At 35.1% G+C, this 18,430-nt stretch overlaps 1 protein-coding gene across 4 annotated transcripts in view; it reads right to left on the bottom strand.

Annotated features, from left to right (window-relative positions):
• The window catches only part of GPC6 (glypican 6), a 1,081,176-nt gene that overhangs the window by 337,105 nt on the left and 725,641 nt on the right, over window positions 1–18,430 (bottom strand). For all 4 annotated transcript variants that reach the window (XR_012002024.1, XR_012002025.1, XM_072760856.1 and 1 more), the window contains exon 4: window positions 5,721–5,886. Coding sequence is in view for 2 of the 4 variants with exons in the window: in XM_072760856.1 (XP_072616957.1) it covers window positions 5,721–5,886 (166 nt within the window). In the remaining 2 variants the exon portion in view is untranslated. The remainder of the gene's footprint in view (window positions 1–5,720; window positions 5,887–18,430) is intronic.

The following is an 18,430-nucleotide window of genomic DNA, read 5'->3' as shown; positions in this document are numbered from 1 at the left end:
GAATCAATAAGTATAAAAGGAAGGCAGGGAATAGGGTGGGGTTAGATTTCAACGGATAGAAAATAAAGTGTTGTTGTTGTTTAAAAAATTTTCTTTTGCTACTTTCAGGAATGCACAAGGGCAAAAGCAAGTTCTGTAGCTAACAGTGAGATCAGATTCTACAATAATTGCTTTGGCTTTTGCTTCTCAGTTTAAGAGTTGTGTTTCTAGACTGCATTAGTGAATAGGCTCTTGTCTTTTACAAAGTAGAGACCAAAAAACCTTGAAACTTTTTGCTAAATATGATTTTTTAAAGTTTTTTTCCTTGGGTTGAGAGGAAATGATTTTCTGTGTTTTGGGTCTAGAGTTTTTTAAAACATGGCATTTCAGGATCTATCAGCTAGAGTCCTATCGTATTTGCTATGGAATTCTTTGTACCTAAAAAATTTATCAGATTTGTATTATATAATTTCATGCTTAAGAAAGTCTTTGAGAGAGGAGAATCTTATACAAAAGTTTGAGATGGTTCTTTGTGTTGATTTTATAACCTACTGAAATGCAACTTCACATGGTCCTGGGTATTTTGCAAAAAGAAAACTCAAGTTTATTTATTAGAAACATTAAATGTTTACCTAGCAACATTTTCCCCAAACACAAAGTTCTGAATATACTAAATACTTTGAGGACAAACAACTCTTTCAGGTCCTAAGAAAATAATTTGTGCCCTAAAGTGGCCATTTATTACACAGTCCTAGTCATTTGACTGACCTACCACAGTTTCCTTGTGGCTGGCTCTAATTTACAACTTGATAGCAGCTGTCATAATGAAGGAACCAGCTTCATTATCTGATTTGTTTCTGCCATCCCTGCACTCACGAGTCCATTAACAACAGGGATATGTGTTTTTTAAATTACTGAATTAGTCATACTTCCATTAAAAGAGTAGACTTACAAAGTAAAATAGAGCAGCCTCTTACTACATTCCCTTCCATTTCTCTGTCTAGTTATTTCATTTATTCCATCAGCAAACATCCAGGGAGCTCTATTCTCAGCAAGCAGGCCCTCGTCTGCTCTAGCTTCATGCTGAAATCAGAACAAAGCCACACCAGACACTTGGTAAACATGTGTTGTATTAATTAATCTCAGAAGATGAATGGATAATACCCAGAGCAGGGGGATTTTGGCCAGGCACAGGTGTAGTGCCCACCTGGGACTTCATGTTTGATGGTCTCATGCCAATTTGCTGTCTTTGGGCTGTCTTAGACTTAATAACTGGCTAGTTTGAAAGGAGGAAGGAAGTCCAGAAAGTGTGATACTACTGGTTTGTCTGGACAATGAGTGCCTAAGGCCTAAACTAAAAATACAAGCTGCTTTGCTGGCTTTCTTTTTTTTTTTTTTTGGCCTATCCTCTCTTCCTTCCTTCCTTCCTTCCTTCCTTCCTTCCCTCCCTCCCTCTTTCCTTCCTTCCTTCCTTCCTTCCTCCTTTTCCTTCTCTTTCTATTGAAGGACATCTATAGATCAGGAAACTGAACCCTTTCTTGGCAAAAATTAACACAAATTCTCTAAATCTTCTTTAGTCAGTGACAGTGGTAGTGGTGAGACTTGTTCATAAAACATTTAAAAAAACAAATCAAATAAATATTTAGGAATTACTGACAGTAGGCCCAATGAAATAGTTACAGGGAACTTGTGAATATTTGGGGCCTCTACAGTATCACAGCAATTCTACATGTTATGGCTATCCAACATCAATTATGTCTGACAACGCTAATTCAATACAGTATTACTTGCTATTATGTATCTACCAAGGCAGGGCTTCCCTAACATTCTAGTCTAGCTTAAGTCCCCCTGCTCTGCAGATACTTAGCATCCTATGCTTCTATTTTCCTAATACTTTATCACAGTTGATTATAACTAATTTAACTATATTAAGTTCCCCTAGGGTAAAAAATGTACTCAATTTAGTAAGCTAGACACATACATTTTTTACCCTAGGGGAAAAAAATTCTTACTCCAGTGAGTTGAATTAATAGGTTAGGATTATTAGAGTCTTATCTAAAATATTCAGCTACAATGTCAGGACACATCTTCAGGTCTCACTTTTATGGAACCATAGCGATGTTTACCTTACACTTGCTTTAGTAAACATCCTCTAATATTTTAGTGATAAAATATATTACAGAACAAACCATTCTTGCCTTTGACCTCATCAGCATTTCCCTCTCTATATCCTTTTCTCTCTGGTTCTCACAGTCTATAAAGTCTCAGAAGGTACCAGATGTTTGAAGGAGCCTACCCCACACATCCTAGATTTTAAAGTAGACTCAAGATTTATTGCAGCTGCACGAATGTAATTTCAGCCTTAACTTTTGTGCTCATGAGCTAGGTGTAATCTGCACCATGGCTCCTTGTCAAATAGAACAGCTCTTATCTGTGGAGTGTTGGTATCAATGCCAAACACTCAAAATAACCGCAGGATATTACTGAAAACGAATTCTGCCCACAAACTGTTTCCCTTTAGGAAATTTTAATTTACATAAACATTTTCTGAGAAAACACTTTTGCATTCAGGCAACATTCAAAGGCTAGGTTGGAAAAAGCTGAGTATGAATTTACAGCAACACCTGGGGTGAGCGGTGAAGCAGTGCCTGTCAATGCCTCAAATTACATTTTTCTCTTGCTGCATTAGTGCCTAGTAGTGAGAGCAGACTCTACCCCACTCTTGTGTCCCCCATGTCCTGCCTAGCTTAGGGATATGGCCCAGCACATCCATGCACTTAGATGCCACAAGTTGAGGCTGGGCTGGGCTCATTCCTGGGGAATCCCATATGCTTCTAGAAAGCAGCCAACAGTTCTGGCAGAGATGAACAGAGACTTTCATGTTCTCTAAAATGGGTCTAGCAGCATCTTCTTCAAAGTTGTCAGCAACTCTTAAAAAAAAAAAAAGCTCTTTATCTAAAGCTCTTTGTTCTACAATAGTTAGCCGTTAAAAATCTTTTGAATAACCACTCTGTGCAGGGCACAGAATTAAGCTCTGACAGGAAAACTATGAAAAAATGTATCTTGAGTAGATTCCTGATTGTTTTCTAGGATTTCAAAGAAATGAAAAGTAACAAACTAAAGAACTTCAGAAGTGAATGGAATACCACACCACTGGGGTTTTTAGCTGAACTCTTCAAACATTACATTTTGTCTGTGAATTACCTTTCTTTTTGACAAATCCAACAACAACTGAATTCAAAATAATTGCAACTCACTTGCAATTAATCTGTGGCATAGTAAAGATCATGAGAACGTGCCACCAGTTCGATCCTGGTTTTTTTGATTGTTGATTTCATGCCACTGTTAACATTTCAAATGAGTACATTAAAAAAAAACCACCCTAAAAATGTATAAACTGAGCCATGAAATTAGCAGAGATGGCACATGGAATTGATGGCAACAAGAGGGAAGGGGATTGATGAAAAGATGGTAGAAGCCCAAGAGAGATGGGCTACAGATGCCAACCAGTGAAAGGGCTTTACATATCATTAGTTGGGTTACTGGTTCACTGGTCTTCATTGCTGCACTCATGATCCCTGTAACACGGTCATCTTGGATGCATATGTGTGGAAAAGAGAGTGTGCACATTTGACTGATTTAAGTAATAAATTTGTGAACCAACAATTCACATTGGGCACAAGGACTTGCAAGAACATATTTTGCTCCAAAGGTCTATTTTGGTGGTCAATTTTTGATGCCCTAGCAGAACCAGAAGGAAGAAAGAAGAAGGATTTTTCTCACTGGTATCTAAGATTAATAAAAAAAATGAGATAGGATATGAGATATATTAATGTAGTACTAAACACCAGCTTCCTTTTTCATTAAAGTACATCCAACACATGGTGGGTTCAAGTTTCATTTTTTAAACCAAATGGTTTTCCAGACATTCAATTTGACATCTAATTGGCATCCAGGAGACCCAATTGATTGAAAGTATAAAGATCTGTTTTATGTTAAAATAGTCAACCAGCCCTGAGGACAAAAAGCTAATAAGGAAGTCACCATTGCTCGTATAAGTTAAAAGACTATCTTCTCATTCTTAATCATGTCCTGCTCTAAAGTAACAAAATCCACATGCCCACGTTCATCAATAAGGTGCAGGCTGAGTGAAGACAATTAAACTGTGCTATACATTAGGGTACTTTCAACCAGAAAATATGAATAATCTATATGACTCAAAGTGGGATGCTATGAGGTTTAATCTGGTTTTAAAATATGCAAATATTTTTAGACTCTTGATGAGAGTGCTTTTCAATTAGCATTATTTGGATAGACTGTCTTTGTCAAAATTAATCTAAATTTATATTCTAGAAGATCAAGTTATTCTTTTTTTTTTTAATTCACACTCCCGTCCAAAATCTTAGCAAAGAATCATACCATGTTCGAGTCAGAAGGGTACCTTAATGATTAACTTTTAAACACTTCCTCATTTTTCATATAAAGTAACCCAAGATCATGCAAACAGATTTTATACTCCCACTAAAGGGAGAGAGAACAGCATTTCAATTTGTTCTCTCTGAAATGATTTCTGGGGTTTTGTTAGATGAGTTCCATTTGAATCTACCCACTCTCACATCTTTTTTTTAAAAAAAAAAACTTCAAAACCATTTTCTCTGGCATTCCTAAGCATAATAGCATGTTAGTCAGTGGGTGACACCGCCAAAGCTGAAGGCTTGTCACCTAAGCACATCTTTGTACAGGGGGCTCAGGTTTCTCTCCGTTCCAACACATCTTAGATCTTTTTCCTAGCCTACTCGAATCTTAGATGTCAGAAGACGTTCGGCGTGCCTTCTGGTTTCTAGGTTTGCATAAATTGATGCTGGGCCCTGTGAAGCTGACGGACGCTGCTGTGATGTGCACCACCCTGCCTGTCACCACGCAATTGCAGTAAATGCAATTGAAAGTACTTTTATTTGAAGGCCATTTGACAGAGGGGGAGAAAACACATTTACTCTTTCAAGGCCTGTGTATTTTCCTGGGAGAAGCCTGCCTGTAAAATTTGTCCTTTTATCCTTGGATAGCAATTTGGGAAATATCTTTTGGCAGTGCAACTCCCCAGAGTGATTTCTGCAACTCCAGACACGAGAGAGCCATGACTCCCAGACCTTCCCCAGGTCTTCCCCACTTTCTCTCCTCCTACCTTATAAAGACAGGAAGGCTGTTCCATGCCTGTCTCCATAGAATGAGGAGGGAAATTTGCAGATTTTAGCAAAACTATGGAGCTAGTTTCACTCTGGACTTTTAAGGAAGGAGTTGTTTACTAATATCTGTGACTACATTGAGAAAATATGAATAAGAGCCGGTGCTGTGGATTTGTTTTTAATGAGATTTTTTTTTTTCCCTCTTAACTTGTCCCCTTGCACAGGAGCTCACAGAAACCCAACAGGAGCACTTCTCCCTTTGTCACAGGATCAGCAAATTCAATACCGCTGGCCTGTACAATCGTTAAGAGGACTATCCTTCCTGACACACCAGGATTTTATTGATTTCTTTCTTGGATTTAGAAAAGGAGGAAAAAATGCAAAATAATGTCTATAATTTGCTCAAAGCTGCTTTCTGGTTTCGTACTTAATCCCCTTTGTCTCTGAAAGCGATCACTACCTCGTAGCTTGTCCATCAGGCCCGCAGCTCCGTTTGATACCTACATTGATACCTACATCACGGTAACCCACGTCTCGCTCCGTGGCAACGCCCCTTACCTATGAACAGATTCCATTCGGTGTCCAGATCAGCTTGGTTGGCCAGGCAGCCCTTCATGACGTTGAGGCAGTAGTTGTTGCAAGGTCTCACCGAGGGAAGTCCTCGGCAGTACGGGCAGTACAGCATCTTCATGAGAGCTCGGATGCATCCCGGGGTCGGGCTGACCTGCCGATTGATGGAAAGGACAAAGAAAATCAGAAATAAGAAGGGTGGGAGGGAGAAAAATAAAAGATGTAACTCATTTTCTCATTGAAAGAGAGAGAAAAAGGAGAAATAGCTCCAAGAAACACCAGCAGAGGATCCAACATGCTATTAGAATCTTAACCCTTTTTTAATTTTATTTTTTAACCCTTTTTTTTAAATGAAAGATTTTATTTATGTATTTATGAGAGACACAGAGAGAAGCAGAGACATGGGCAAAGGGAGAAGCAGGCTCCCTGTCAGGAGGCTGAAGGAGGATTGGATCCCAGGACACCAGGATTGTGACCTGAGCCAAAGGCAGACACTCAACTACTGAGCCACCTAGGTGCCCCAAATCTTAACCTTTTATAATATTCTATCTTGAAGCCAGGCAGTTCCTGTCAAATACTTGGTCGACATTGTAATAATCAATTTTTGTGAAATGTCCCCGTCAACATTTTGATATCTGTGTCATTATAATTCAGCCCTAAAACCTGGACACTGTTTCATTGCACTAGAACGTGAAATGAGATAATGCATGTGAAAGCAATTTGCAAAGTTAAAAGCTCCATAAAAATGTAGATATGATTAAAGTTTAATGTGACACCTTTCGAAAATTTTCCAACTGGTTATTTGACCCTGTTTCTAAAGGAGGCTGGCAGATCTACTTCCTTTGTAGGTAACTTTTTAAAAAGGATCAATATCAACTTGTCTGGCATTTCTAAGATCCAGACCTGCTTAGAAGCAATGGAACTGCCAAGGCAATGTCTTCAGGCATTTGAAGCTTTGCAGTTCTGGGAACTTTGTTCAAAATGGATCCAGGGTTGAATGGAAGGAGAAATCCTTGCAGTACTTCAGAAGAGCTACTAATCAACCAACACTGAAGTGGCATTTGCCTTGAATAAGAAAAGCTGAGGTGCTTTTGACTTAATCAATTCTAAGCCAATAAAATCTTTTTCGGACTCATTGAGAATTCTAATTTGACTTAGAGGAAAGATTATCTAAAACAGCGTAAACCAACAGCAGAGAAAAAATACAGAAAGCTCTTTCTATGACTAGACACAAAATTACTATCATATTTATCTGATTGGTTCCACATCATTTTGGTGTTTTACTCAAGTAAACTTATGTTGCTCTTCTCGTGTTCCAGATCTGAGAGGAAGCCTAACTTGTAGAATTTGGATCTGTTGGAGAGTTACAATCTTATCAGAGACCTGGGCCCACGGGTGGCATTTACATGTCGAGAACGTGTAGATCCTGACAAAGCATACGTCAACATAAAAGTAGGTACTTTCTACTACTAGAGCTAATCTGTCATTTATTTTATTCTTTACACAGAAACTGCATTTGTTTTTTGGTTTTCATATTTTTTTAAGACTTTATGTATTTATTCATGAGAGACTCAGAGAGAAAGGCAGAGACATAGGCAATGGGAGAAGCAGGTTCCCTGCCGGGAGCCTGATGTGGGACTCGATGGCAGGACCCCGGGGTCACACCCTGAGCTGAAGGCAGATGCTCAACCACTCAGCCACCTAGGTGTCCCTAGAAACCATATTTGAATTTTGTTGTTAGTTTAATTTGAGTATAGTTGACACACAATTTACATTAGTTCACACAATTTACATTAGTTTCGGGTATAAAACATAGAGATTCAGCTTCTCTACACCTTATGCGTTACTCACCATTAGTGTAGCTACCATCTGTCACCATACAGCATTATCACAATACCACTGACTATATTCCCTATGCCATACCTTTCATCCCTGTGGCTTATTCATTCGATAACTGGAACCTGCTATCTCCCACTTCCCTTCACTTCCCTTTGCCCATCACCCCCATCCTTCTGGCAACCATCAGTTTGTTCTCTGTATTTATAGATCTGACTCTGCTTTTTGTTTGTTTATTCATTTGTTTTGTTCTTTAAATTCCACATATGAGTGAAATCATATGATATTTGTCTTTCTACACATTTGAGGGTTTTAATGCAAGGCTTTGTTTTTGTAACATTGTCTTACTTTTATGATATGTACTGATAAAGCACTTAATACATTGTTTCGGAAAATGAAGCTATTTATTTATTTAGGCACTGAAAATCCTCGTTGTTCTTTTGATATTTTTTTTTTTGCATTTTTTCCCAAATTTTTTAGAAGTTTTCAAACATACAGAAAAGTTGAAAAACTGTTTTAATGTACACCTATATCCTTACTCTTAGATATTAAATGGATTATCTAATTCCATTAACATTTTCCTATACTTGTTTTTTCACATATCCACCCATCCTTCTATCTATCCATTTATCACCTTAGCTTTTATGCATTCAAAGTAGTAACCTTTTGATTTTTTACTTTTCCTTATAGTTTAATTTTGGCTTTAACAAAATAGAATTAACATGATCAACAATAGAAAGCATTTGAAGTACTGTAAATCAAAAAGTGAAGTAAAATATAATTGGTCTTATTTTATAAAGATATTTAGGAATGGTTTAGTATCCTTTAATTTTAAAACTTATTTCCCTGATGACAAGTGATTTGGAGGATTTTTTTCGTGTGTACGTTAGCCATCCGTATGTCTTCTTTGGAGGAATGTCTGTTCATGTCTTCTGCTCATTTCTTGACTGGATTGGGTAACTGGGTGATGATCATTAAGAAGGGCACATGACGTGATGAGCACTAGGTATTATACGCAACTGATCAATCATTGAAAACTAGAGCTAAAACTAATGATGTACCATATGTTGGCAAATTGAATTTAAATAAAAAACCTTATTTTTCAACAACAAAACAATACAAAAAACATGAGAACAAAATTAAAGAATCTAGTGACTTTAACCTTAAGCACACATTTGTGTCACAGCATCATCTCCTCCAGATAGGCTATTTTGTGAAAATGCCAAATTTTATCCATAAGTGAGCAATATTATCTTAAAATTTTCTTTTATCCACTTGTATTCCAAGTCATTTGCAGAAAATAGAGAAAATAAAATTCTCCATACAGAATTTGTGTGGAATTTCAAATTCTTAAGCATTTTACGTATTTGACATGGTAGGAGGCCTACAAACTTGTGTCCAGAGGATTTTGTTATCCAGAGCCTTGTGACTTTTTTTTTTTAGCCTTGTGACTTCTAATCCTGACTCTGATGCATTCTCCAGAGACCAACTCTACTTTCAGCCAACCTGGCTAAGCAAATTCTTCCTTTGACACTGTTAGATTTTTGGTTTTCTCCTTATTGGTATTCTGCAGTGCTTTGCTTCTTCTCACTCAGTATGCCAGTGTAAATCTGGAGCATGTGTCAATACTAGGGATCTCTTAGGCAGTGTGGCCTCTGTTGTCATTATAACCTGCGCTGCTCTGCAAAACATGCACATCCTTATAAGGCTTTGTGATTAGGATTCAGGCACTCAATAAGTGCTTTTGAATTGAACTCTCTATTGTGCTTCTCAATTTCTTGGCAACATTGATATTCAAAGAAAGAAAGAAAGAAAGAAAGAAAGAAAGAAAGAAAGAAAGAAAGAAAGAGTTTTGTAATCTTAGCATTTAATTGTTACTTTTTAAATTTGTTTTCAAAGGTAATTATTGATTGCGTTAATTCCAAAGCTTTTTTTTTTTTTTTTTTTTTTTAATTGTGTTGGAACCAGTATAGTTTTCTCAGTCTGACATTTTAGAAGAGTCTCCAACTCAGGGTAGCAACCAACAGAGAAAATTGAACAGCCTTAATAACCCCAAAGAACAATGTTGTTCAAGTTAAAAGTGGTTCTCTCAGTATCTCGGGAAATGACATCCCTCCTGGTCAAATAAAGGGCATCTGAAGAAGAAAATGGAGTGTGGCAGATGAAAGTTTAAGCTTTCATGTTCACAGACCCATATTTGTGGAATTGACACAACTGCATGTGTGAATTAAAATAAAAAAATCATTACTTCAAACTGAAGATGTTTAGAAGTAAGCCTCTGAAAAGAAGGTTGCTTTAAAGGCCAGTTGTGCGAGGGATATTTCTATTTTTAAATATTTAATAGTGTTTGATAATTGTGCTATAGTGATTTTCTTAAATTTTTTTTTATTTTGAAATCAATATAGACTCCTAAGATGCTACAAAAATTGTAGAGTCCTGGGTACCTTTCACTCACCAATGTCACTAGATGATGACATTTCAAACAGCTCTAATACAGGGTGCCTGGTGGCTCAGTTAAGCATCTGACTCCTGATTTTAGCTTAGGTCTGTGATCTTAGGGTGGTGGGATGGAGAATGGCATCTGGCTCCACAGTCATGCAGAGTCTGCCTGAGATTCTCTCTTTACTCCTCCCCCTGCTCATGCTCTCTCTCTCTGTCTCTAAGATAAATAAATGAATCTTTAAAAACAATAGCTGTGGTACAATCTCAAAACAAGGAAACTGATGTTGGTATGTTGCCATGAACTAGTCTATAGCACCTATTTAGTTTTAATGATTTTTTCAACCTGCATTTGTGTGTGTATATGTGTTCATATGTGCGTACACATCTGTGCAATTTTATTCCATATACAGACTTGTGTAATGATATCACAATCAACATAAAAAACCTTTCCTCACCACAAAAGAACTCCTTTTGTGCTACCTCCATCCTGCTCCTGTTTCCTGGCACCAGGCATTGAGCTATTTTCCATCTCTATAATTTTATCATTTCAAAAATATTCTATAAAGGGAATCACATAGTTGTGACCTTTTGAGCTTCACTTTTTTTTAACCGAGCATAATGCCTTTGAGATCTATCCAAGTTGTTCCATGTATTAATACTTCATTCCTTTTTATTGCTGAGTAGTATTCCTTTGTTTGAATATAACAAGATTTGTTCAACTGTGCATTCATTGAAGGATATCTGGGTTGTTCCAGAAGTTAATTATTAGAAATAAAGTTTCTATGAGCATTCAGGTACAGGTTGTTTGCAGAAACATAAGTTTCCCTTTCTCTAGGACAAATGCTCAAAAGTGCAACTGATGGGTCAAATGCTTAGTACATGTTTAGTTTTGTAAGAAATGGCCAAACTGTTTTTCAGGATGGTTTTAGTATTTTAGTATTTTGCATTTCTATCAGCAATGCATGAGATATCCAGTTTCTCCCACATCCTTGCCAGGGTTTTGCATTATCATTGTTTCTTATTTCCAATAGATGTATTATCTACTTTTACATTTATGGTGAGGTTCTTCTGAAAAATATCCGACTGTACCCTAAACTCAGTAGCTTCTAATAAGCATCAGACCCAAAATCACTCACCAGCTGGTCTTCAGAAAATATGCAACATTAAAAACAATGATTCTGAATTAATAGATATGTAACAAGTAGAGACATACCTACTAATCTAAACTATGTAGATTAGTAGATATGTAACAAGATATGTATGTTAAGCAAAACTAAAATAAAAGAGTTCTAAAAATTCATATTTAAAGTTTACAATGGACTGATATCTCAAACATATAGTGTGGCAAATTTGTAAATATTATAAACTATTAGGCCAAAAATTTCCACTGAAGAAAATGTATTCATTTAGTAAAAATAAAAGAATACAGTCTATTTTGAAAAACAAAAGGTGGAGTTTTTTTCTAGTTAATATGGATAGTTTAATGTGTTTGAAAAATATAGCTGTAGCTTCTTAGATATTCAAAGCAGACTGGGAAATAAACAGGTAAAAGAGTAACTTTAGAAAAGTGGTATGTACTTGGTATGAATCAAACTGATTTAAGTGAAAAAAAAAGTAAGTTAATGAAGACAACACTCTTTTTCATATTTCTTTGTGCTCTCACCCAACTTTTACATGTTGTCCTTCACCACTAGTGTGCCTTTGCCAAGAATGCACATTAAGGGAGAAAGAATCTAATAATTCCTACACCACTATCCTCTTATGGAAAAGAGAGACACAAGTTCGTGAGTCAACCAAAGATTTCAATATCAATTCCTTGCATCTTGGGTTTGGTACTTCTGTTAATTTTGCTTGAAACTGTCCGTATATAATAACATTAATAATGTTATCGATGGTATTATAATTGACTGGTTTTAGTAATTATACAATTTATAACTAAGTTTTCTTGTAAAATAACAGAAAAATAAATAACAAAAAATTGAGCTCTTAATTTGCAATCTTGTGCTTTTCTGTTGTGTTTTATTTTTAAAAGGCTAAAGCAACATAGATTGAAACATGGGAAGAAACACAAAAAGAATCCTGAATAAAATTGTATTGGGAGAGAGGACTAAGACTTATCTATCTACTTGGCTCCTCACGTGTATCAGGATGTTATAGCAAGTAACTCTTACAGTTTCTAAATGTGATTTGAGGCATAGCACACCCTTACCCATATAATAGTAAACTCATTTCAGGTCTTTAATATAAGATTTTTTTTGTATCTGGACCAACATTCATGCATTGATGCTCATGTTTGCAATTTCTAGTAGTAGCCAATGTAAAATAGCCCTTGTCACTTAAAATATTTTTAGAAAAGAAGAAAACGTGTAAAAGTCATATATCTATATTTTTGCACAATGAACATATACCTAATGAGTGCTTATTTCTATGGAAATCATATAGCCAAAATAATCGAATAAACCTATTTGTCTTCTGCTCCCAAAAGACAAACAAGCTAATGTAAGTAAGTTATTTAACCAGAATAAATTAAATATGTGTTTTTTTTTAGCAAGAGTCCATACCATTTTCCATTTTCTAACCAACGATTATAAGAAATGATGAGATATTTCTACTCATCATCTTAACATATCATGAAATTGAAGTGTCTTCTGAGGTCCTTGACAATGATTACATTACATTCAAAGTAGTTTCATGTTGAAAATTTTATTTTTTTAAAACAATCTATAACTTCTAAAGATGCTTTGTAGAAAGTTCATGAGAACCTAAATTTGTCTCTTCTCTGTTCAGTCATGCAATTTTCATTTGTCCAACATTTAGGGGGATGAATAAAGAGATCTCATACCAGTGTCAGGATGCTCAGAATACATTCACTTCCAGTCACTTCAGGAAAAAAAAAACAATTATGTGTCTTGGGAAAATGCAGTGGAAAGGGAACCCATGAAAGGGCATTTTGTTTAGAACTGAGAAGCAGGAGTTGCCAGGGAAAACTTCTGAAGAAAGCAATGTAAGAGATATCTATAAGAGAATCACAGGAGATGGATGAAATTACAGAAATGGTGGAGTAGGGAGTGATGAAAATTAGTCCTTCCACTGAAGCAACCATTAAACTAGCAAAAAATAACAGAATCAGCTTTCTCAGAATTTTGAAATTTAAATTTAAAAAAAAAAAAGTTACAGCAACCAGGAGAGTGCTTAATAAAGAAAGAGACTGCTAAATTTCAGTGATAAAGGTACTGCTACACCTCAAGCCTTACTTATAAAGATCACAATCATATGAAGTCTCTTCTCTGACTATTAATAGAATGAAACTAGAAATTGGTATCAGAAGAAAAATTAGAAAATTCACAAATATATGGAAACTAAACCATATACTTTTATATAATCAACAGGCTAAAGGAGAAATCACTAGGGAAATTAGAAAATATTAATATGAGTTAAAATGAAAACACAACATACAAAAACTTATAGCCATAAACGTCTACATTAAAGGAGAATATCTCAAATCAATCACCTAATGGTATACATAAGGGAATTAAAAAAGAAGAGCAAACTAAAACAAAAGTTAGCAAAAGAAAGGAAATAATGAAGATTAAAGTGGAGTGCAGAAAAACACTTTGGTTTTAGTTTGCTCTTCTTTTTCTAGTTCCTTATGTATAAAGTTAAGTTACTGAGTTGAGATCTTCTTTCTTCCAGAATTTGGGATAGAGGTGTGGGATCATCTCTCCTTCTGAGCCTCTAGAAAGAATCAATCCTGCCACCACCTTGATCTCAGACTTCTGGCCTACTGAACTGTGAGGGAATAAATTTCTGCTGTTTTAAATTAGTGGTAGTAAGTTATGGTGGCCAAGGAAACGAATACACACCCCAACAAATTAGATAACCTTAATGAAATAGATAAATTACTAGAAACATAACCTATTAAGATTAAATTGTAAACAATTTGGAAATATGAATAGATCTATGATAAGTAAAGAAATTGGACTGGTAATCGAAAGCCTCCCAATGAAGAAAAACCCTGGGCCAGATAGGTTCACTGGTGAATTCTATCAAACATTTAAAGAAGAATTAACAAAAATCCTTCCTAAACTTTTCCAAAATATAGAAGATGAGGAATATTTCCTAATTCATTCTAAAGACCAGCATTACTTGATACCAAAGTAAGATACAGTAGGAAAAGAAAACTATAGACCCATACCTCTTTATAAATGTAGATGAAAAAAATCCTCAACAAAATACTTAGCAGACGGAATCCAACAGTACATTAAAAAAATTTTACACCATGACCAAGTGAAATTTATCCAAGGACTGCAAGGTAGGTTCAACATAAGGAAAATCAATCAATATAAGAAATAATATTCATAGAATAAAGGGGGGAAACCCATATAATTACCTCAGTTGATGCAGAAGAAGCTTTTGATAAAATCCACCACTCCTTCATAATAAATACATATGGAAAATTGGGACTACAAGGGACTTCCTAACATGATAAAGAGCATTTATGAAAAATCAGTAGCTGACATCATACTCAATGGTGAAAGATTGATTTTCCTCTAAGATTAGGAGCAAGACAAGAAGGAGGTCTGCCCTCACAACTGCAGTTCAAGATAGTACTGAAAATTCTAGCTAGCGAAATTAAGCAAGATAAAGTTATCAATTTGAAAAAGGAGAATTAAAACTATCCCTATTCACAGATAACATGATCTGATCCTACATATAGGAAATCCTAAAGCATTCCCCCAAAAGATATCTTATTGGAGTTAATAAATGAATTCAGCAAAGTTGCAGGGTTCAAGATCAGCACACAGACATCCAATGAGTTTCTAACACCAGCAATAAACAATTTGAAAAAGGAAATTAAGAAACCGATTTCATTTACAATAATACCTAAAGGAATAAAAATATTTAGGAATAAGTTTAATAAAAAATGACAGAATTTTATAATGAAATCTATTAAGCATTGTTGAAAGAAATTAAAGACGATCTAAATCAATGGAAAGACATCCTGCATTCATGCACCAGAAGTGTTAATATTGTTAAGATAGCAATACTACTCAAAGTAATTTAAAGATTCATTGCAAACCCTATCAAAATTCTAATAGTTTTTCCTTGCAGAAGTGGAAAAGACAATCCTCAAATTCAGGTGGAATTGCAAGAGACCCAAATAGCCAAAGTAATTTGAAAAAAAGGAACACATTTGGAGCAATCCCATTTCTTGATTTCAAAACGTTCTACAACTTCCTACAAAGCTAAAGTAATCAAAACAGGGTGGTACTATCCAGCAATCTCACTTCTAAGTATTTCTTCAAAAAGCCCCACAAAAACCTAGAAGCAGGTTCTAGAAGAGATATTTGCACCCCATATTCATTGCAGCATTATTCACAATAGCCAAGAGGTAGCAGCTTCCTAAATGTTCATTGACTAATGAGCGGCTAAAGAAAATGAGGGATGTATATACAATGGAGTACTATTCATCCTTAAAAAGGAAGGAAATCCTGCAATATGCAACAACATGGATAAACCTTGAGAACATTATAGTAAGTGAAATAATCCAGTCACAGAAAGATAAATACTGCACAATTCTACTTACATAGGGTATCTAAAGTAGTCAAACTCATAGCAGGACAAAGCAAAATGGTGGTTGTTGGGGATGTGAGGAAGAGGAAGATAGGGAATTGCTATTCAATGGATATAACATTTCAGTCATGCAACATGGAAAAGTTTTAGAGATCTTCTGTACAACTATGTGCATATTGTTATGTACCAAATATTTAATGAATGTGTACTGAATATTTAACGATTTGTTAAGAAGGTAGATCTAATGTGTTTTCTCACAATTATCATCATCTTCATCACCACCACCATCACCACCATCACTACCATCATCATCACCATCATCATCATCAACACTGTGGTACTCGCATGAGGACAGACATTTAAATGAGTAAAATAGAGTTGAAAGACCAGAAATAAACATACACATTTAGGGCCAATTGATTTTTATAAGAGTGTGACAATCATTTAGTGGGGTAAGAATAGTGTCTTTAACAAATCATATTGGAACAACTGTATATCCTGATGAAAAATAATGGAATTGGACCTGACCTCAGACTATGCCAAAATTTCTCAAAATGGATAAATAACCAAAATATGAGCAAAATCTATAAAACTCTCATAAAAAAACTATATAGGGCAAATCTTAATGACCATAGATTTGGCAATGGAATCTTGGATATGACTCCAAAAGAAAAAAATAAAATGGGCTTCATTAAAATTAATAGTATTTGTGCATCAAAGGATATTATGAACAAATGGAAGAATTTGTTAGGTTGTTTTATTAGCCTTTTAATAATTTTAACCTTTTAACAATTTGCATGATTACTTGCAAATGATATACTTGATAAGGGTCTTATATTTAGAATATATATAGAACTCCTAAAATTCCCTAAAAAAAAAAAAAAAAAAAGAACTCCTAAAATTCAGCAACAAAAAAACCAACCTAATTGTAAAATAGGTAAAGGAGTTAAATAGACATTTCTCCAAAGAAGATATAAAATGGCCAAGTAGCTCATGAAGAGATGCTCAACATTGTTAGTCATTAGAGAATGAAAATCAAATTGAGGTTATCACTCACACCCCTAGGATGGTTACAATAAAAGAGGTAATAAAGAGCATTGATGTGGATGTGGAGAAATTGGAACCCATATACATAGCTGATGGGAATGTACAATGGCAGCCACTGTAGAAACATAAAACTACCATATGATTCAGCAATTCTATTCCTAATTATGTACTCAAGAGAAATGAAAATACACACCATATAAAAATCTATACATCAATTTTTACAGAAGCATCATAGACCAAGTCTAACAATCCAAATTTCCATTAATTGATAAACAAAATGTAGTGTATATCCCTTCTGTGAAATATTATTCAGCAATTAAAAGGAATGAAATTCTGAGATGCTGCATCATTGAACTTTGAAACTACATTAAGCCAGTCACAGAAGACCACATATTGTGTAATTCCACTTATATACAAAACATCCAGAATAGGCATATCCACAGAGATAGAAAGTAGGTTAGTGGTTGTCAGGGGGCTAGGGTAAGGGTGGGGAAGAAATATAGGTTGAGTGGGGGTAGAGAGTGACTGCTAATAGGTATAAGTGTTCTTTTTGTGTGATGAAAATGTTCTATGATTAGATTACAGAAACACTAATGGTTGCCAAATACTAAGTATACTAAATACCATTGACATTTCCACTTTAAATATCATTTGTATTTACCAGTGAATTGTATAATATATAAATTTTATCTCAGCAAAGCTGTTTGAAAGAGAAATAGAAGCGCCTTTAACAAGTAAGTGCCTACTACCATATTTGTAAGTTGTACAGAGGAATTACTGAGCTAGAGACACAATTCTTTATCACCTAACCAGGGCTTTATTTAGGAACATGGTTATATAAAAATTGTTTAAATACTGTTAACATCGAATTACATTATACCAAAATTACTTTGATGTGCATGACCTTAATCATATTTTCACACTTTTTTTTCTAGAAGTCACCTATTATTCCAACTATTGCTTAATGTTGGTTTGGTGGAGATGAATTACCATGCGTACAAAGAGAAAACCTTTAGGCCGTCCAATTCAGTTTGAATGTTGATTAAAATGTGTATGCTCCTAAAACTATCTTCTCCTCATCTTGTACCATTGAGAGAGAACAAGGATAAGACAGGAAACAGTCATGAATTGCAAATCAGAGCCTGAAGGAAAAATATTCCCTATATGGATGACGAATATTTGTCGCACCATCATGATAAAAATTCAGCCAATTTTAAAAAATGTAATTTACTTATTAGCTAGAAACCCTCCTAGAAAAGCATGAAGCTTATGAAACGTTTGCAAGCCATAAAATGATTGAACTTGTTGGGTCTGGGAGAAAAGGAATAAACCTAATTTGCATACCTAATAGCAGGAGCTGAAGAATTTTCAAAGCCAAGCCTAAGTAACATTGATGCTGTGTGCACTTAACAACAAAATCAGGACATGGGAAATAAGGTGACTTAAGGTCTATGTCAGTTCTTGGCAGCCTCATTTGGGCTTGTCAGATTATGTCACAAATTCGATGCTACCTAGATCCAGTTCCTATATTTAATTTTATTATTCAAAACATAAATACAACTGCCACAGAAGTTAGTAAATGAATGTTATTATTCATTTTGGAATAGTTCCAAATAGCATTTAAATAAATCACACACACACACAGGATGGATATTTTTCATCCATTAGAATAAAATAGCTCTTTCTACTAGTTAAATATATATTTCAGAGGGCTTTCTGATGTGTTTAGCCAATATAACACAACATCATTTTAATTTTACCTTGCTCTATCATCATGAGGGCTTGGTAAGGTTGCCTGT

This window comes from Vulpes vulpes, chromosome 6 (genome assembly GCF_048418805.1).
Source record: "Vulpes vulpes isolate BD-2025 chromosome 6, VulVul3, whole genome shotgun sequence".
NCBI classification, from domain to species: domain Eukaryota; kingdom Metazoa; phylum Chordata; class Mammalia; order Carnivora; family Canidae; genus Vulpes; species Vulpes vulpes.
The sequence above is the reverse complement of the archived record's forward strand: the minus strand, read 5'-3'. Positions and strand labels throughout refer to the sequence as shown.